This window comes from Taurulus bubalis, assembly GCF_910589615.1.
Source record: "Taurulus bubalis genome assembly, chromosome: 8".
In the NCBI taxonomy this organism is placed as follows: domain Eukaryota; kingdom Metazoa; phylum Chordata; class Actinopteri; order Perciformes; family Cottidae; genus Taurulus; species Taurulus bubalis.
This window is the reverse complement of record NC_136596.1, coordinates 7,401,796-7,424,153: the sequence shown is the minus strand read 5'-3', so window position 1 is coordinate 7,424,153 and position 22,358 is coordinate 7,401,796. Positions and strand designations below refer to the sequence as shown.

General features: G+C 41.3%; 1 protein-coding gene across 1 annotated transcript in view; it reads left to right on the top strand.

Moving 5' to 3' along the window:
- The window catches only part of grid2 (glutamate receptor, ionotropic, delta 2), a gene marked incomplete at both ends in the record, with an annotated part of 420,090 nt that overhangs the window by 252,617 nt on the left and 145,115 nt on the right, over positions 1 to 22,358 (top strand). Inside the window, 2 exons of the mRNA XM_079221919.1 lie at positions 444 to 649; positions 22,236 to 22,289. Coding sequence (XP_079078045.1) covers positions 444 to 649; positions 22,236 to 22,289 — 260 coding nt within the window. The remainder of the gene's footprint in view (positions 1 to 443; positions 650 to 22,235; positions 22,290 to 22,358) is intronic.

Here is a 22,358-nt window from a genome sequence, read left to right as displayed (position 1 = left end):
TTCATGTCTGTGTGTTTGTAAGAAGTGGCAAGTCTACAGAATGCTTTGTATTTAAGTTTTTAGAAGACGAATCCATTCAGCACTGACAGGGCACAGTGCTGGCTACAAAAGCCTGAGCTCATTAATACAAAGGATAACGCTTAAGTAATACAAATGCACTGATAACAAGGGATCAGTGCCAGTAAGAGCTCATGAATTGAGATATTTACTGAACGTATTCATGCAGAGCGGCAACCAATCAGCTACAGTAGTGAATATGGTCTAAAATGATCAGTGATGGTTTAAATGTTGTGCTAAATATGTGTGTGGGAGCAGGTGTATGCCTCTCAACCAGTCCTTGTTGTTATTTATTTCTTTGTGTAAAATTCTTTTCATTGGAATGTCTATGTTCCTCTACAGCCAAATTTAGAGACATATGTTTAACTCTCCCTCTCTTTCTCTAGATATCCGTGGTATTGAGGATTTCCTCGACCGGACCTCTCAGCAGGGGATGGATGTTTCTCTTCAGAAGGTGGAATCTAATATCAACATGATGATCACGAGTCTGTTCAGAACAATGCGCGTGGAGGAGCTGCATCGCTACAGGGATACGCTACGCAGAGCCGTGCTGTTCATGAGCGCAGCAACTGCCAAGGCTTTTATCACTGAGGTAAGGAGGGTGATTGATTTGTGTTCACAAGTTGTCCGCGTAATGGTGAAAGTTACAGTAACAGCAGTTAAAAATTTTGCCCCACTTGATATATTTAATTTATAGATACGGTGATGAACTAGTTAAAAAGTCGTAGTACTGATTCCTCTATATGACCTACATGAGTAAACAAAACCATCAACGAAATGGCTGTTTCTAGATTGTTATTCCTAATGCTTGTCACCTATGCCACCGGGTTACACTTCGCGCAAAATCACCAGAAATCATATAGGTTCACCAGAAAGTCCTTCAGCTGAGCCTCCAGTGGGTCCTCCGGCAGCGACTAGACCTCAGCAGACAGACCCAGATCTTGCTTCGCTGCCGCCTGCGATCTGCAGTCCGAGCTCTGACGGGAGGTGGAGAGTTCTGCTCCCCAGCTAGAGCTTCACTGGGAGCCAACACCGACCCACGCCAAGGACATCTTGTTTGGCATGCTGAAGGCACGGGAGAACCAGAACCGGGACTGAGCGGGACAAAGTGTCAGACCCTGCTGCAGTAAAATGAGAAGTCATCTGAAGGTTCATCCGCTTTTGTCCACAGGGACTGCCAAAATAGACCTAAGATTAAAGTTCATCCTGGTAGCTTTAAATAACTCTTGTAAGCCCTAGCGATTGGGTCCAATCTACATCCAGAACATGGTAAAACCTTACACTCCAGCTCGTTCACTCCGCTCGGCTTCTGCCAATCGACTTGTAGCTCCGTCACTGCGAGCTAAACACTTAACAAAGTCACGACTGTTTGCTGTCCTGGCTCCTCAATGGTGGAATGATCTCCCCATTGACATCAGGACAGCAGAAAGTCTCTACATCTTCCGCCGCAAACTAAAAACACATCTTTTTCGACTATACCTTGAATAAAGAAAGTAGCACCTTAGTAGCATTTAATGGCACTTACTTATAGCACTTTGTAGTTTAACTTTATTGAAGAAATTGTACTTTCTTGATTCTTGTTGTTCTGAGTTTATACTCATGGTTGAATGCACTTATTGTAAGTCGCTTTGGATAGAAGCGACAGCTAAACGAAATGTAAGGTAATATTTATTAAGTGGTTAGCATTGCTGATCTATATCTTGCAAGAGAGAGAAATAGATTAAATCAGTGACAAGTCAGTCTCAATGGCATATAGCACAATTTACATTAAAACATTATGTTTATGGTAGAATATGTATTTCCTTACATATGTGTGTTTAACTACTCCCTTCTCCCTACTCCCTTGTGTTTAACTACTCCCTTCCCACACACACTTCCCCACCCCCTCCTGCCATGCTCTATATCTCTCCAGAAGAAGACAATTAGTGGAGTTCCTTTTGCTCTTATACATAAATGATATGGAGGTCATGGTTGAAAGCAATAGGCTCTAGCATTAGTTATGAATTTATAATTTGAAGGGATAGGATGGGGCTTAATCCCATGTGTCATGTTCTCATCTCAGTTTAATTAAAAGTGACCTCAGAAAGAGCAATCACAATCTAATTTGGCTGGAGGCGTGAAAGGGAGGAGGGGGGGGGGGGGGGGGGAGGAGGGGAGTATGGGGTGTTATTGTGTGTCTGTGAAAGTGTATTTGTGTATGGGCATGTTCTTCTGTGTTTGTAGTCTTTAGCGTTGTATGTGGAGCATGGAAAAACGCTGAAGTAGGTACACTGTGCTGGCCAGAGGACTACGATCATGGGTCTCAAGGCTTCACTCTCTTGGAACGTTTTAAGGAAACATTTAAGCCTGCGTTAAGTGATTTTTCACCACGAGAGAGCAGAACGACTTGAACACAAACTCACAACAATGACCCTTTTGTTTAAAAAGGTGAGGCCAAGCGCCTGCTCACACAATCAGCACAGCAACAGGGTTATCCCATGGATATTGAACAAATGCATCTTTATTATCACTTAATAATCCGTTCAATGAGCTCTGATCTGCAGTAGGTGTCGGAAATTGCTTAAACTGTAACGGTATACAATATGGAAGTGTCGGCCTCCATTTTAGTGTGTGAATGGAACCCAAATTAGTTTTCCAAATTAGTCTCTCTCGCCTCTTCAGGAAGGTTGACAAAGCAGTCTTTTAATCTAATTTAGTCAGACATGAAGTGGAGAGAGTTTTCTGAGATGAAGTGTCAGGAGATGGTAAAGATCGGTGGTTAAGATGTATGATCACATCGCTCTCTCTCCCTCTCTGGCAAGATGGTGAGTCAGGGTTAAGGAAGAGAGACGAGGACTGAAAGACGGACACAGACAGGCAGGGAGACATTTGGAGACAGAGCGAGATGACTGGGACGTTGTCTTTTCTCTATCAGAGTTATTTGTGATGTCATTTGTCTCAGAGAGCGCCTCCCATCCAGATGCATTAGGCCCTGATGTTAGATGTAAACTCAAAGCTGTTGCAAAAAGAAAAAAAGGTAGATTGGAGATATGACAGGCCTCGAGAATGATTAGAAGATGGAAGGCAATTAAGAGAATGCAAGGAAGTGCCTACATTTAATACCTTAACCGAGAAGGTTTTGTGCCGAAACTGAAACAGTTTCCAGTCTTTCTAAGTGTCCCTACTCTCCACACAAAGTACTCAAACAAACACAGACTAATGCAGGAGGGATGTTGAGGTAGTAATCTAGTGCATTAGGGAAGATCCTAAGGATCTAAATGTGGCACACACGTATGTACTGTAATTTTTCAAACTCCCCCACATTGATGCGGGCCATGACATGTTGGTCTTATAGGTTGGCGACAGAGAGTCTTACATCAGATGATGGTTGCACACATGAAGACCACACATGCGAAGCTGTACATGTAAGAAATAATGCTGTTGAGCCAAACCTCGGGGAGAGATACAAGTTATCAGGAGCTATTTGGCTCATCTCTTCGTTATTGTGACTTTAGTATGAGTCTCTCCTGGCTTTTCTGTAATGTGTGGCTTCCATGTCCCTGTTGTGATGTGAACTCAGCAGGAAATACAGTGCAACATCTGCTGGATTCTCAGTAGAATGTCTTCCACCATGCAAATCAACGCGTTTCACCACACAAGCACACGGATATACTCTTAGAGCCTACATGCTCAGTTAGTGTTCTGCATTATTTAACAGTTATTTGCTCTGCTGCTGCTTTTTTTCCAGTCTTGTACATGAGGGTGAGTGAACCATCCACTGCCAACAAAGCTCCTTGCTGGCACATACATCTCCATATTCCACCCACTTTGTGTAGTCAGAGGAGCAAAGTGGCTTTCTTGCCCTGAGACCATTGTCTTATTACAAATATTGCTTTTCAGGAATAATGAATGGCTTTGCTGGACTTACTCAGCTCATAAAGGACCAATAACTCGATGAGTTTAGGGGAATGAAAATCATTACAATTGTTGCTGTGAGCTTTTGTCGTGGCTGAAAAATGCCTGTGATGTAAAGTTATTGAAAGACGAAGCATACAAAACGGGACTACAGTACATAATCATATAGCATCAGTATACAGTTATACATATTCATATTCTAAACATGAATTATTCATAAACTGTAACCAGGTTATCAGTAGTAGTTTTTGAAATCTGCATTGTCAGTGTTTATTCTTACTGGATTATTACAGTGGGATTTGAGGAGAGCTTCAACCGAAGAGAATATTACTTTATGAAGGCACAGCCTCGCCACAGCATTATCTTATTTTTTCCTTTGTAAGAAGACATTACATGGTAATTATAGGATGTTGTGTGATAAAAAACATTGTCTTGTCCATCTGTGTTTCTTGCCATTGATCATAGATCTTCTTGGCAGACGTAGCATCAAATAATGAGTGAATTAATATCATATTAATAGAAGCATCAGTATTTGAAAATTGGACCATATAAACTTGAGTCAGAATTTGCTCAGGCGAAGTTAGTCTTCTGTCTCTCTCTGTCTCTCTTTCTCTATCTCTCTCTCTTACAAACACACACACGCATGCATACACACACACACACACACACACACACACACACACACACACACACACACACACACACACATACTAGAGATGCAAAGAAGTGAAAAAATATAAATCTTGCCATTTGATCTCAAAGCGTTAAAATTTCAAAACGTTCCCATTTTGGGACTATTTTCTCTTTAAGTGACATTTCTCACTTGAAGGACCTTCAAGCGGGTTTGCGATTAGTCCAGAGATTTCAGATGTTGCAAATGAAACATGAAGAAAAATATTCTCTATAAGACATGTTGAATAATGCATTCACTGAATATGGTAAAAGCTGCTGTTATCACTGTCTACTGCCTTTCTTGTCTAAAAGAACCATAAAATACTCAATTATAGAGCTGGTATTGACGTTTGACCGGCGACAGACGAAGATAGTATTATGTCCTAGAGTTTATTACATTGTACATGATATAGTATTTTATGTCAGCAAGAACGTGGGGATACTCTTTGACAACTCCATAGGAAAGAAAATGCAACAAGACGTTCTGCATCGTTCACAAAATATATATATATATATATATATATATATATATATATATATATATATATATATATATATATATATATATATATATAAGCACCATCACATAAACAAGTCAAAACACCTCAGGTTGCTGGCTGTTTTCGTGCCAGGGCTCTGGCACTTGATGAATTGTAAAACCAACCTGACACAGCTTTCTACTTTTTAACTTGTGTATTTTTGATCATACTATCAGGTCTGTTTAATTTTTCGAACACTGACAGTTTCCCAAAGTCAGACAGAAATATAAAGTATAAAACTGGCCTGTGATCTAAGCTCCTCTCCTGAAGAATAGCCTGGAGAAAAAGCATTTGGAACATGACTAACTTGGAACTTATTTTACTCGGTGGGTGGAATTGTGTTGTTATAGTCTGGGTGGGTGGCTCTGCTGAGAGCTGTGTGTTGAAAAATGACATAGTTTCAGGATTCTACTTTTTCTACTCTCTCTCTCTCTCTCTCTCTCTCTCTCTCTCTCTCTCTCTCTCTCTCTCTCTCTCTCTCTCTCTCTCTCGTCTTAGACTGTAGCACAGCCCCCCATCTAAGATGTACCGATTATAGTGCAATGAACGTGAACTTAATTCATCGGAAATCTATGGAGGTCTTTGGAAAAAATCCTGTCTGCCTCGACTTTAAAGAGAAACCATCAAAACTAATTTAAAGTTGTAAAAGTAGAGCTGCAGATGCCAGTGTTTGGTCTTATAAGACCAGCCAGCAGATTGTGTTGGCTGTAAGCGAGGGCTGACATTCAAAGATTTAATTGAGTATAAAAAAAAGCGCTGTGAAAAAGATGATTAATATTTGATGCCACAATAGCAGGTGCATTGGTGACGTAGAATATGAGTAGTAATATCAACAGTGCAGATAATAATCGGCATACGCATTGGAAAAGAGTATCACTCAGTCGGCAAAAACTATATATGTTGAAAGGAATAAGTAAGAAACCACTTGTATCCAAAACACAGGCAAAGGTAAGAGCTGAAAACAGCCTTACTTCTTTTTCTTATATCTAGAGAGGTTATGGAAAACCTAAAGTGCCCCTTTATTTTGCAGCTTAGCGGTAAGGGAGCAGTACTGATAGCCTAGCATACACATTCAAAAGGTTAAGACCCCTCAGTGTTCAAAGAAAGATAACATGTTTGTCCGCAATATTGCAGTGTTCACTGATACAGTCATGTGAGCAACACATGACTGCGCAGGAAACGGAACAGTTTATTTTCCCGCTCATGCTGTATGCCCATGCTGTATGCCCATGCTGTATGCCCACAGACCAGCCTCCCTCCCCCCATATTATTATTAGCTTTATTTTCATTGGTTGCTGGATTACATTTCACCCAGATACAACAGATACGTTTTTCTGATTGGCTATTCGTGTAGCCCATTTCTTTTTTTTGATTGGCTGATGAGTGACACCTCACGGCAGAACTCCAGGGGATTCGGGGGAGACAGTCACGCTCAATGTGTGACACTAGAGAGCCCTGGTTTGACCTAATACCAGTAACAAATACATATATTCGTCAATCAATTCAGGAACGTACTGGATGTTGTTACATACATGTTCAAAAAATCTTCATCATTTCTGTTTTATAACTCCACAAAAACATGCACCCAAAGATGATGTGTGTGTGTGTAGGTGCCGTGTGATTGGCTGTCCATTTTCTTTGATGTACACACTTGTACACTCTGTATTATTACTGTTAAATGTAGAGCTTGATCGAACACAAAGCCTTGGACAAAAGAAGCACTTGAGTCTTTAAAGAATCTGGCAAGGAGCCTCACAGTTGGTGGAAGCAGCCGAATCCATAGTGCAGGCGTCACAGAGAGGTGGTGGAATAACAGGCAAGGAAAGAGGAGGCAGGTGGGAATTTGTGGGATTTTTTTAATTACACATTTCAGATGTGAAAACACATTTATTTGTTTTTGTGCCCTTTACCCAGAATATAGCATTGGACTATGAACACAGGTTTGTTTAGAATGTCTTCAGTAGATTTGTGTGGAATATTCTATTTAAAGTTGGTGTTATAAAAAAAAAGCACCACTCAACAATATGCTCTCTTATAGGTAAAATCTGTCTTGTGCAGAGCGTTTTTTTCTGTCATGGTCAATTTTCGTACTGATCACCTTTTGAAATACATTTAAAATGCATTCTCTGCAATCATCCCTGAGGGGTCGGGATTAGCAGGCTTCTGCTACTAATGGAGCCTTAAATCAGATGTTGTGATCCTGTCCTACTCCACTGCCAATTGATGAATATGTATTTTCTCATTAACTCCATGTGCATTAATTTTCACAATTTAGAATTGTCTCTGATTCCATTGGGCCCCAAGGGCCATAGAATACATGCTTGTGAAAGACAATGTGGGCTGCCAATTACAGTCAAAAAAGGTTAACGTTGTCTGCATATTATATTGTATTATATCATATTGCCTTCCATTGCCTTGTATTAAGTCATATTAATAATTAAGACTAGATTTTTGAAGCTTAGGATGTATAAAAATGATCTCACGGCTAACTAATCTATCATTCGGTTTGTCCGTTTGTTTCTCTTGTCTTTTCCCGTTTGAGTGCCTTATATTCTACTTTTGTTTGATTTAATAACTTTGGTGTAGATTTATAATCTGGCTTGCTGATCATTTTTAATTTTGCTCAGTACTCTCATATAGGAAATTAATGATCTTGAGACTTTTCCACTAAATGTCAACATCTTTTAAAATAAAAGGGAAATTGGATAAAATTCCAACACGGAAGTATATAACATTGTGATTCAGTACGGCCTTTCATATGTTCTCATCCTTTGCATCTTTCTCTCCGCCTCCTCTTTTGCTCACTGACACATGAAGGTCGTCATTTCTGCCAGTTTCTCAGTCTGAAGTGAACTTTTACTGAACTTTTCCCACATTAACCACTCAGCTACAGAGGGCAGGGGGCTGGCCGGACATTGTCAGAATCAATTTAGGGGTCGAAAATGACAATAATTACAATTGTGATTTGTGGGTAGTATGAGTGAATATTTTGACTTATTGAAATATGTTTCATCATTCAGCAGTTTGTGCGTCCATCCGGTGTCAATGGAGCATGAGGAGCAAGTGTTGACATTTGTAATTATAGAACATAGAGGATGTAAATGATGGAATGACGGACAGTAAGAATGTGGCGGGTGACACAGGGAAGCAGGCAGATAGAAAGAAGTGGAGGGATCAACTGAGGAAGGTGAAGTAACATGGTAGCGTGGGATAGGGATTAACAAAGATTAAGGTGTTTTCTAATGCATTTAAATTGATAAATGGGCCGACTTTACTTATTTTACAAAACTTCAAAAACTAATGGACTTCCTATCACCTACAATACGCTCAGCGTTTTTGAGTTAATCTCCAATTAATACTCACATGCATAGCCCAGACCTTTGTGACTTTAAATGTGTACTTCTTGGTAGAGGTCAGTGGAAAAGTGATGTTGAAAGGCAAGAAAGAATTCAGGGAGAAATGAAGAGAGCTAAATAGATGTAGAGTGTGAATGATGAACAGAAAGTAGTCATCCTAAACTTGCACAGCAATGTCAATAACAGCAAACAAATCAAATGATATGTTGTTTGAGTTAGTCATAGGACAGTTTCTCGTATGCAGTTAAGAAGGCAGTAACCCGAGGCTAGACCCATTTTTTTTATAAATGCCATGAATGTTCATTCTGATGAAAATTAAACATCTTGTCAATTAAATAAACAAAATTGTGAGACATCTTCTTGAAGTCATTTTTACTAAAGTAGTGATCAGACTGCATGCCATTCAACCCTTTTGAGAAGGCCAGTATGTCACATTAGGCAATCAATGACTCATAAACGTGTATGTGATATATGGGAGACGACTCATTTGACCCCTCCCAAACATAGCTTGTTGCGTTTCATGACTAGCATGCCATACTTACAGGAAGTGATGGAAGGAAATGGCGCTGTGTGTAAGTGTTGGTGTGCCCACACATACCCAGAGCCCCATGTGTAATTCATTTGGTATTATGCACCCTTACCAGAGTGTAACAGCCAAGTGGTGTTTTCTTTTCTGATTCATAGCCTTTCTGTTGAGACATGGTGAGACATCCCAGATGCTGCTTCCACCATTCCACTTGCCTCCCATTCACCCAATCACACACTGATGGCAACAAGCTACCGAGCAACGCACAGGGAGAGATACAGATAGAGATAGAGATAGTGGAAGGCATCCTGTGCCTTCCACTTTCCAGTGCAGTTTAAAAGGGCACTTCAAGGGCTTGGCTCTAGCTCTCTCCTTGAACTTTATCACCAGACAGAGATGGCATTATGTTCTTATCTTAACCAACAGAGTGTGTGTGCATTTGTGTGTGTGAGATGTGCGTTGACATTAAGGTTTTATCTGTGCACATGGAGCTGGAAGCACAATGATTATAGAGCATTACTGCTAAAGGACTGAAAGGTTGGCTGTCTGCGCGCACACGTGGGTGTGTGTGTGTGTGTGTGTGTGTGTGTGTGTGTGTGTGTGTGTGTGTGTGTGTGTGTGTGTGTGTGTGTGTGTGTGTTTGTGTGTAAGAAGCACCAAAGGTGAGCGCTATTGACTGCCGCTAGTACAGCCACTAATGGGGATGCCAGTACGTACTTTAGAGATGATACAGATCGTGTGTGTGTGTGTGTGCGTGTGTGTGTGACTTTTTTCCGCCACTACTTACTCAAACACACACACACACTCATAACCTTTACCTCACCTACACACTCTCCATGCACGCTTTGCCCTACAAGCATCATTTAGGTCCCCACTCTTCCACCACCATGTTGTCACTTCTATCCGTCTGTCGTCCCTTCATCAGTGTATCTCCCTTTACCCTAATCGCACACTGTTTTCATTTTTTTTACTTCACATGTGTGGGTCACTATTTTGAATAACGGCACGCAAACACAACAAAGCTGCACATAGGTCAGAGTGTGGTGTTTAGTGAGAGACAACAAATCAAAGGCCACGCCTCCTTTCCTCCCAATATTTCCGCTGCTTCGACTCACAGACCATGTTTTGGGTTGTCGCCTCCTCTAGTTATTCCTGCGCTCAGTTCCATATGGGATTTATGCTGGATGAAGCATAATGAAATCAGAAATAAAAAGGGGACTGTGATTGTGAGAGGAAAAATGCATTCCGAGAGGGAGAGTGTGTGCAGAGACGAAGGACAAATTGGGAGATGGTCATGGATGGGATACTCATGGGTAAAAAGGCACATAAACAGATAAGAGCATGGCATGTTTCAATAGAAGCCGTCGAGTTGCTGTAAGTACAGCACCTTGCTTACAGCTGGCAATAAAGCAGAAGGCTTTCGTTTCCTAAAGCCTCTTACTGTGTATGGATGAATAGCCACAAACAACAGAGTAGCTTTTAAGAAAAAGAGGCTGACATTTATGGTGGAATGCACTCTGCATGTGTTTTTGTTGGAGGTTCTTTCAGATAGCACAAATATTGTTCTGACAAAAAAATACCCAGCAGTTACAGATATCTGAGCAGTGACACAAAGGAATGAAGAGGGCTGTGGATGCCTCCTGTGTAATTTAGAATAGTTGTCTTGTAAATACTATAATATTTCTAATTTGGAATATAAATATTTGGACATGAGGCATGCACCACCATGGATCCTTAATAGAAATGTGTATGTAGCCACTGTAATTTAACTAAAAGTGAAAAGCTTTTAACTTTTTTAAAAGCAACCCACGTCAACCCACGTCGAACGAGAAGCTTGGTTTATTGTCTCAGTGCCAACTGTCAATCTTTTTTTTGTATGTGATTTATTTGAAGAAATTACAAAACAAGACTTAATAGCCCTCACAAATAAGGAGTGAAAGGATAACATATCAGACAGCCAAATGGTGAGGATACACATTACAGCCCCTCTCCCCTCGCCTCCCTTTCCCAAAACAAATATACAACAAGACAATTTGATACACAAACAGAAAAGAAAATTATAAAAGCAACCAAAACCCAACATCAGCAACTAGCTGTTAAATGCTTACAGTGACAGATAATATTGTAGAAACATATGCTTACTATCCCACCTTCTCTGACCTTCAACTCACATCCACTAACATACATCCACTCACACACACACACGCATATCCACTTGCCTTAATTGAGCCCAACTGTCAATCTTGATTTCTTTGTCACCACGAGAGGCGATCTTTCCCTTCACTGCTCACCGTTCTTTTTATTTTTGTACATGATATTTTTGATGGTGCTATTCCAGTATCGTACTGTATAATCCCTTTAAGACTTGTTGGCAGCAGCTGGAACTGAACACTGTATCACGGTGAAAATGGACAACTCACACACACAGAGAGACACACACACACACACACACACACACACACACAGGCCAATTTCCAAACACTGCGAACCATGGAGACCCTCTGCTGTGAGTGGAAGTGTGCGTGTTTGGATAGGTTTGTGTATTCACTGTGTGAGGGATCCCGGGCGTGAGCCAAGTTGTTTGAGTTCTGTGTTTCTGGATTGATTTCTGTGGCTCAAAGTAAAATGTACCCATTCATTTTGTTCTGCATTGATTAGTCTGTTTATCATGTGTGACATCTAAGGTCCGATTCAACCTCATTCCCACCTAACTTGCAGAGCAGTTGCATGTGTCGTGGCTGATTTTACTTTCTAAACCTGACGCTGTATGAACTTGAATCTGTCTCCAATCTGACTGCTCGTGAGACGCCACAGGGACTCACTCAGGACCTCAGTAATCAAACACCCACAGAACACAGAGAGTTCGGTTTAAGGTTCAATTCACGTAGATTTATTTGAAACACATAGTTTACAAATAAAACGAGTTGCGACCGGTATCATTAGACAACATCCCGTTCCCGTCTGTCTAACGCAACAACCCCCGAAAAATCAAACAGACACATTATTATATCAACTCAAACAGGTACCCCCTTCTTAGTATTCTGGTTCCGTTCTTGGTTCTGGGCTTTCTGTCTGTCTCCTGAGCAGAACAAGGTCACTGCAAACGTTTCTACACTCGATGTTCCCTTCTAATCTCTCGTCGGGCTGATGATGTTAAATTACTTTTACAGTGGTACTTTACGCCTAAAACAATCTAAACACAATACTTAATATTACGCATTATTATAACACATATCCCCTACACACATGCCAGCACACTGTTCCATCATTTCCAAAGGTACCAAATGAGCCAGAAGCAAGGGCATAATTATTAGGCAGACGGCACATTTACTACTGCCTTGTGGTATACATCTTCATCCCACCTCTTCCTTTTTCTGTCATCCTTTCCTTGTTCCCCTTCCCTATGCTCTCATTTTCTTTCCTCCTGCTCCCATCATGCCCTGTTTTTATTTTCCTCCTCAGACTGTGTGCTGGTGCGTTGTCAACACTGAAGTTCTCTTTGCCGTATGTACTCCAGGATGTAGCTGTCACTCTTCCTCTCTCAGAGACATCTAAACGATACACTTGAAAACATGCAGACTGTCATGTTATCTCCTCCTCTCTCGTCCCTCTAATAGGGTCAGGCGCAGGGTCAAACAGCCTCCCTCCCACAAAGCCCAGCAGGAATAACGTAATTTGATAATTAGGAGGTCGGAATATGAAATCTCTCTTCAGGGTCACTTGATCTTTTGTCTCAGCTTTGCTTTGGTTCGAGGGCACAGTGCCCCATGGCTTGGATTTTGTGTTTGGAGTTGTGTTCAATAGCTTATTCATGAAGCGTCCCACATGCTCTCAGCAAAGAGTGCTCAGTTTTTGTCAGTAGTTGTGCTGTAGATTTACCTGAGCATTATTAGATGTACAACAAGGTTGTACAGGTGTTGTACAACACTGGCTGTTAGTCCTTTGAGATTCAGTCATTTTGACCTCTCCTTTTTGATATTTAAAGTTACTCTTTGATGCAAAGCATTCCTCATACCTCTTCTTTCTTAAATTATACACAATATGCATGTATTCAAAGTAAGAATATGATGTATATGTGGTTGAGATTATTTTTTCCTTTATTAAAAGGTTAATTTGCTGCAAAAGGACTACTTAATCTCACAGTAAAGCAAAAGTGATGTTGTATAGGCTTTTAACTGATCAAAGGAAGAAAGGCCCATTTATATCAAAACTATCTTAACAATAGAGCAATATCTAGAGGTCAATTCATTTGAACTGAGTTAATTAAATATGCAATTAGCAACACAATTTCACAGCTGACAGCATTCCTTTACAGTGTTTCTAATGTTGCCGGTTGAAATGGTCTTATAATGTTACGTCTTTTGATCATTTAAAGCTTAGAGAGAAAGAAAAGGTTGATTAAAATGATTTAAAATGACCTGAATTATGTCGAGCCACCATCAGCCTCGAGAGTTACCTGTAAAACATGAGTGCACAGTGGGGTCAGCTCCTCTGGCTGGCAACTTTAGCATATGCTTCAACCCCTAGAGGCCTGATCAGATGTGTAATTGAGGGCCATAACAGCTGCTACTCTCCACCATATCCAGCTGGTTATTCCCTTCATTGCTCACTCACTCAAACACCAACCCTTCATCCTGTGACACTAATGCGACCTGTTTCTGCCCCCAGAGCGGTACTTGCTCACTCTCACGTTGAAAAGGTCGTTACGCCGTGACTCACGGTGACCCCGCATTGCAAAAGCAGGATCTTAGACTTAGTTGTTCTTTTAGCATTTCCAGCGAAATTGCTCTCTTCTTCTATTGCTATTTTTGACTTTTTGACTTTCACACTGATTAACAGCTATATGTATGCAGTCTTGCTGTTGATTAAAAGACATAATTTGTGCCTTGTGGCTATTGGTTTTGTTGTTGAAACATCATCTGTTTCGTGTGCGTCTTCCTGCTCTCCGTCTTTTGCAAATCGCCCGATTTCCGCTTTGTCTGACTCTTCAGATATTTCGATCGTGGCTGGTAAAAATATCTGTTTATGAATGCAGTTGTAACTCAACAATACCATAGCTTGGTCACTGGCCCTAAGCTTTTAAACTATGATGCTCTACACACGCCTCTGGCGTCAGTTTTGGACGTATCTATCTCAGACGTTATACGTTATCACTCGCTCCTGAGCCTGTAATCAGGACAAGGGTAGACAATGTGTACTGTTCAGTCTCCTGTATTCATTGTTTTGTATGATTGACACTTGAAGATATCACCCATATAGCTGGTGTCAGGAACAGTTGACCCCGCGCTGCACTTTTCACAGCGTGCAGTCAGCGAGAGGGAGGACGGTACACATGCTTTCTTTCTCTCTGTCTGCCGGTCCATCCATCTCAATCTGTCTTGCTTTCATGGTCTCACGCGTACAAACGCGTACACGGGCCACCTTTCTGTCCTCTCATCTGACCTCGCCACAGGCAATTTCAGTTGGTATGGTTTCTGACATTGTAGGGCACAGGTCAATCTTTTAATTTACCTGGGTTCTGCTTTTTTCTGCCGTGTTTTTCTCCGTACTGACATGACCCATCACCAACTGGGGTGGTATTATTTTATGAGCTATTGCTGGGTATTTTCTTGTTGTTGATGCTTTTGTCGTACATGTGTTTTACAAAGATGATTGCCTATTCGTTTGGCTCATATTCTACTTTTAAAGTTATATTGATATTGCATCAAGATGAGAAAACAGCATTACTTGGAACTATGGGCCTTTGCTTCGGTGCTAGGATATGTTAAGTGTAGAGTCGCTTAACATTTACAATTACAATTAATCCCAGTGGCTCTTTGTGAAGTAGTAGTGTAGGATATTCATCAAATATCCTTCACAGGGACGAGTCATATCTAGTTGAGGATGGTAGTGACTTATGATTTAATTACGTTGTAAAGTATTATCACATAAAGGATTAATTTCTTTGGTTACGTTAAGTTATTAGAGGCCGAAAGAGACATATGTTTTATTGTGGATAGAAAGTTACCCAGCAGTTAGCTTTCCAAATTCAGTCAAGGATTCAACGTTGAAGCTCATTGAATATGTATTTATGTGACCCAGTCTGACGTGCACAGCAACAGTATACAAAAAATAAATAAGTAAACATTGAAATGTTATTTTTGCCCTGGCAATGTGGTATGCCTTAATTTAATGTTCAGTCAAATCCCATTATTGCAATGCATTTTACATGAATTACAGAAACAATGGTACGGAATGAGCAGAATGCAAGCTTGTGAACTGAATCTAGATTATTGTAATAGCCCGTTTCTTTTTTTTCTTTCTGTAAATTGGTGGTAGATGGATATTTAATATGGGTTATGGGAATACTAAACGTATGAAATGAAAACCATCCCCAATTCCCTTTTACTGCTGGACAAAAAAAACAGTAAATCAATTAAAGAACACACACACACGCTGTTTAGACCTCTAAAGACAGCTTATTCTCTTTGTTCCAGCCATTGATCAGTTCATATCTAAATGTCAGGTTGCATATCGTCATATTTGCTCGTGCTGCTTGTGGCGCATACGTGCAATTGTGTATCCATTCCTGTGTGTGTCCCTGTGGATCTGTGGTCTGATCAATAAACTGAAAGGCTGACATTCACACACATACCAGCAAAGTCTTTTGTGCTTCTGCGTAGACACACACACACACACACACACACACACACACGCACACACACACACACACACACACACACACACACACACACACACACACACACACACACACACACACAGACACAGTTCAGGGATGATGGATGTCTCGCATGTTGGCCCTGTTACCCTTTGCCATCACAACACATGCTATCAAAGACTTTCGCTGTCCTCGCATTATATTATGTGTCATCCAGAAAGAGAGAGTGGAGACAGTGAGGACAATAGAGATACAGAGAGAGAAACGTATTGCTGCGGAGAAATGTCTGCTGAAAGGACAAAAAAAGAAGTGAATGTTTTTTTTTTTTCATCAGAAAGTGAGGGATTGATCAATAATGTCATTGGTGAGCAGGGCGAGGCCTTGTCAACATGGGGTTTGCTGGCTTTTGTTGTGTGGGTTTAAGATAGATAGATCAAGACCTTTTCAGGTGGGACTTGCAAAGAGACGATGCTCTTGAGCAATCACAAAAAAAAGATCACACACACACACATTAGCACACTTACACACATGGACACAATCTGGTTTATTCAATCTCTCTCTCTCTCTCTCTCTCTCTCTCTCTTGCCCCTACATCTCTCTGTCTCACTACCTCTATAGACCCTGAAGATCGTTGGTGTGTGACCACGGCTGGGTCAGACTAATTAAACAGACAGTGATGGTGGTGATGTAGAGTCATTAGTTGTTGGGAAGAATTACACAGGCCTCTGACACCCCTCTGATTCATGTCATGGTACGGTCCAGTGCATCCAAGAGCAGTACTGTATTACATTGCCCACTGTTTCCTGAAGAAATATCCCTTTTTGCTCTGTGGTGCTATGGATAAAAGTCTAATTTGATCAACTGTGTCTAGATTGTACATGGGATGCTTTCACTGTAAACCGTTTTGTTTACATGCACCGTTTCTCACAAAGAAATGTGTCTGTGAGGTTTATGCGGCCTTACATCAAAACTGTTCCAAAGTCTTTTTTATTACATTTTAGTTTGAAAATTCTATGATTGTACTATCAAAGAATAAATTCAATAATGTGGTTATTGAATAAGTGTATGAAAAGTATGTCCACTGAGGTTGAGCCTCACAAAGATTTTCCCTTTTCTCACTTCTTCCTATGCTTCATCTCTTTTGTAAGCTGCAGTGCAGAATGAGATCAAGGTAACATAGAAATCATTCAGCTCCTGCTTCTTCTGTGTGTCAAATTGTCAAATTTCAATTTCAAAGGTTCCTGTGACCTGTAAAATATTTGTGGGGCCATAACTATCAATCAATATGCTAATTGTGACAATTTCGCACAATTGTCTAAAAAGAATACAATTATTCATCATGGATGTAAAATGCAACTTGCCTGGTTGGAGGACAACTGCAAGGTGCGTAATTCTATTTTATTTTGGAGTATGACAACCTCCTAAAGTTTCATTTCATGGCCATGAGAGAAGACAACCCATTGTAGATTGTGATTCCACAACCTAAAAACATCTGTGTGCACATTTTGTCAATGTTTTAATGGTTTTATCACTCTTATGGCATTGGTCTCACTCAGTTGCTGAACACTTTCATTTCATTTGATGCCATTACTCTTGACTACCATGACTGCTTACCTTTCATGTCTGAGTGGCCCAACTCTATTATATTAGATGAATCACTTACTTAAGGATCCCTCAACCATTACATTTTCTTAGATTTTTACTGTTTCTAAAGACAGGAGTTCTAGTTCACTTTTACAGCTAAAAGTATTCTGAATTATTACGAACATAAACCAAAGCCAATACAGAGAGTTTATTCTTGGGCTGTGTGTATTTGCTCTGTTAGCCAGCGGGGAAACTGTTTGGGCTTCTCGCTCCACTTGGCCTTGAGTGTTTCCCCTTTTATTCGCTCAAGCCATGTTCTACAGTAATACATCATACTACACAATGTTATTGTCCAAAGATGGTGTTTAACATAACAAGTCCCTGCCTCAGACACAGCTGTCACATCCCAGATGTGCACGTGCATGCGTGTCGGGTGAGTTGACATGACACGCAGGTATGTGTGAAGCGCAGGGTGTATTTGATTATTCTTGCAGCATGGCAGCGGAAAAACAAACACAAGGCTTGAGTTTCGCAGTTTTAGAAGCTAATGTGCTAACAGAGGTGCATGCCAGTGGTGTGCTTGTGTGTGTGTGTGTGTGTGTGTGTGTGTGTGTGTGTGTGTGTGTGTGTGTGTGTGTGTGTTTGTGTATGTGCATTTGCCTGTTTGCACGCCATCAATCAGTGCTCAGGGCTCCTCTGCCAAGTATGGAAATTCATCGAGCAAAACAGTGTCATAATGCGCCGCCCTCTGCTTGACATCACCTCTTTGCACACACACACTCTTGACATGGAGGCACACATTCAAACATGCATGAGGCACGCTGTGGGAGCAGCAGCAGCAGCAGTGAAGCTGTTTTGATGTATGGGGGAGTAACTGCATCAGTTAGCGCGCACTCACAGCTCAATTCCAGATGCGAAAACTCCTCTCTTTATTTTGTAGAGTCGTGGTAATGTTTTAATGTGCTCTGAGACATGCACGTTAGACACAGGGAAATAGTGATTAGTTTAGAGAGACTGGAGTGAAGCAGGAAAGTGCAAAGAGGTTTCGTAGCTCATTGATTGATAAAAGGGAGCATTTACATGGGAATGTAGAAAACTGAATTATGAATGTATGAAGCTTACCAAAGCTTTTAAATAGGCAGAGAAGTGGTTCTTTATATAATTCATTTACCTTAATTTAAAGTGCTTCATCAATAGGAAACCTAAGAAAGACATCACAACATAGGTTGCGTATTGTAATTCCTGGCAAGCATAATAATCACAAGAAGCTTATTGTCCTTTTTTCTTCTATCAGCATCTGTGTCCGCTTTCTTTTCCCTTTTTTCTGATGATTTATGTTCTCTGTATATTCATCTTCCATCTTACAGCATTTCGGTGGAATGGAAGATTTGAGATGATTACAGTAATCATACTCCCCCACCCCCTAGACCCAGACTCAGACACCTTATACGCACTCATGTAGAACCAGACACACTATTTAACTATAGTAATCCAAAAGCAGAATTTGTTCCACTCCGTAAATGGATGCATAACCGTATAGCACAGCAAATACAATGACTTTTCTGTGGGCGAATACTGCATTAGTGGCTGGGCTGTGAGGGAATGCAGTGGTAGAAATGGACCTGTGCTTTTAGACGTTTGTCTGCGTGTAACTTGTGTGTGCGTGTGCGTGCCTGTGCTTTCATGATTTGGTCTCGCATGTTGAAGTGTGAAGCTTGGATATTCCTAGTTTGGAGGCTTGGCTGTGGGCTATTTGCTTGATTTGATCGCAAATAGTGCATGAAATTAAATTACACAACTAATTTTCAATTTAGAGCACTTTATTCAACAGCAACGCCCACTCTCCCTCTTCAAGCTTCCCCCACAATATACTTACGTTTCTTTTGCATTAATTTGTCTTACCCTCTCACACACAGACACACAAACAGCCATATTCATGGTTACACTGTACACTGCAGTGTACATATGCCATTATGCATTTGTCTTAAGAGGACGTGGTTTGCATATACTTATGTATGTGTGTGAGAAGAACACAATGTGTGTGCACAATTGTGTTAAATGAACCCTGCTCTTGTCAAGTCAGGCCTCGGCATGAGCAGCAAACCTTGACTCTGAATGTCAGCCAACAGCAGTCGTTTGCAAGAATCAATGATTTTCTCTTTGTTGGACTCCTTCAAGAAAGACATGTGGACGGAGGTCATTACAAGATCAAAATGGTGTTTGGCCGTACTGCCGCCACTTTATAAAACCCATTCGAGACTTGGGGCCGCACGCCGGTACGATGTTGCAGATCAGTCTTATTCCTCTCTGTCCGCTCTCAGACTCTAAGAAAAGGCTCACTCACATTGACACTGAGTGATTTGATTCGTCCCGGACCGCAGAGCTGGTGATTGTTTGATCTCCCGACTTCAGAGAGCGAGAACTGAGCTGGTCGTCGAGGTCAGAAGGATCTCTGTGGCATCATTAAGGGAAACGACACCCAAGTGAGTGACTGCCACCTGCCAGGTCGGCATTGGGTTGTTCAAAAGGCCGGGGCAGTTTGCTAGCTTGCGTGGATGACTACGCATGCGCACGCACGCACGCAGAGAAGCAAGTTAAAGATGTTAGTTGTTGCGCCTGTGTGCCTGAGAGAAAGAGAGAGCGAGAGTGAGTGAGTGAGTGTATTGAACGGTTCCAACCCCTGAGGAGTCACGTCTAGCGTTAGGAGTCTGCCCTTTCGCTAATTAGCTTGAAACATCTGCCCAGACGGCTGCCAGAGGGACGTTATAACAGGAGAAGTGGAAACACTCACCGACGCTTGCATGCATGCAAAGAAAAACCCTCAGAAAACACGTATTTACATTACTTTACATAGACAATCGCTTTTCACATATTCAGGCGCGTGCACACATTAAGTTAATTTTCCGTGTTGAAGAACTTAGTTCTCCTCATAATCTTGTGTAAATATAATCGAGAACCTTAATGAGCACCAGGGGAAGGGAACGGGGCAAACAGCTTGCCAAACCGCTGTCCTTTCTTCTCTCTACTTCCAACACCCCTTCACTGCTGGTTGTTTGTGTTTGTGCAATGCTCCAGTAGATAGAGACAGAAACAACATGAGAGGACAAAAAGAGATTAATAAGCGGCAGTATTCTCGCGCTTGTCGTTGTTTTGTTTTCGGCTCTGTTCCACAGTGAAGTCGGAGCGAGGTAAGAGCGGAGACGCTGTCAGAAACGAAGAATTAAGGCAAACATGGAGTTTTGCATCCCTCTTCATCATTCCCCTCCCCGCCTTACTCCTCGTCTGTGTCGCAGCCATGGCTCCTGTATACAAAGTGTTTTACGGCAGCAGCTGAGGTTACAATGATGAAGCTTTATGAAGACTCTGTGGGAGATTAAACCACTATTAGCCACGCTCTGTCAGCGCTCTCCAGCTGTTGCCATTTGTTTACGGCTAAAAAGTGTTTTATGACACACAGTGCTATAGTCACCTAAACAATTACGGCAAATGATATACGAGTGGCACTGTATTTTTGCACACCAGGAGGAAAGGGAGGGGTAGATGGAGTGGGAAGGAAAAAAAAGGAGCGGGTGGCAGTCAGAGAGAGAAGTGAGCAATTAAAAGAGAGCGCGGATGATGGGTTGAGAGGTGAGGCGACAGAATTAGAGGGTTGGGTGGGATTGGCAGGGAGCAAAAAGCAGTTCAGGTTGAACCCTCATGTTCAAAAGTAAATGATACAGATGGAGTGTGACGCCTTGAAATACACTCGTACAGACATAGGTGGGTGAAAGTTGAGAGACAAGATAGAGACGATAGACTTGAACAGAAAGTTTGGATAATAAATTACTAATAAATGAATGTACTATTTGGCTTGAGTTCGCCGAGCAAGGGAAACGGTGAGCTCCACTAAAACTCTAATCTATTTTCTGCTTCCCTGCTTTTGTGGGTTCTTAATGGCGCTGACATTTATTATTTACAAATGTTACCTTTAGCTATCCATCAGTGATGTTCTACTTACCAGATGTTGTGGAGCTTGTGTCCAGTGTTGCTGCTCCTGAGAGAGCAAAACTAAATGTGAGACAGAGGGACCTTTCAGTTGGTAGTTCAAGAAGCAGCAGTTCTCATGGTTTTGTATTGTTATTGGGTAAAGGGAAAGGCCTCGCCCTCTTGCTTGTCAGAGAGAATGATTGAGTAGCTTACTGCCCAGAGTTCACTGCTAACAGGGGAAAACGGGTCACTTGAACAAGCAGACATGAGCTGAAAGAAGCAACTGTGAAAGGGAAAGGGATGATATTATAACAGAAATGTGTGTGGTAATGTACTGCAGGTGTGTCTGGAGTTCCAAACGTCTCGGCCTAGTGTGTGCTGTTACCCTCTCTGTCATCGTGGCGGCACCATTTCAACATGTCCTTGCTGCAGTGTTTAACAATTATGTAAATACTGCTTAAGAGTTGACACATATACATATTTAAGTTATACCATTAACAATTCATGGAAAAGCTTCTCTTTTTCCCAGTGCAGAAACATACTATTTGTGACTGTATGTGTGTATAACAGACACAGTGATGTTAGTCCACTCAGAGGTTTGTCTAATCCGTCAAAATAATTGAGAAATGCTCTAATGTTGAGATTTGAAGTGCGTGTTTGTGAGCGTGCTGTGAGACACGATCAAGCTTCGCTATATTTGCATGTGTTTGAAACGATTTTTGACTGATACTGCGAGCACCTTTGAAACAAGTTTTCTCAAATCACTTATGCCAAGCTTCACGCTCGGTTTCAGCCTTATACATTTCCATAATGTTCTTTTCCATAATATTCACACTTGTTGCCATGAAGTGCATTATGCGAGCGAGAAAATATCTTTAAAGGCAACACTAAGGAATTTCTTCTTCTTTAAAACATAAAAGACATCAATGACATCTCTTTTTTTCCAGAATTCTTAAACTGAGGTGTGTTTTGTTGTGTTGCAGGTGGTGGAGACCAACCTGGTGGCCTTCGATTGTCACTGGATCCTGATTAATGAGGTGAGTGCCGTGGGAATGATTTATGGATCCTGTACCGAGTGTGCCTTTAGTTCACTTTATTGTTTCAAT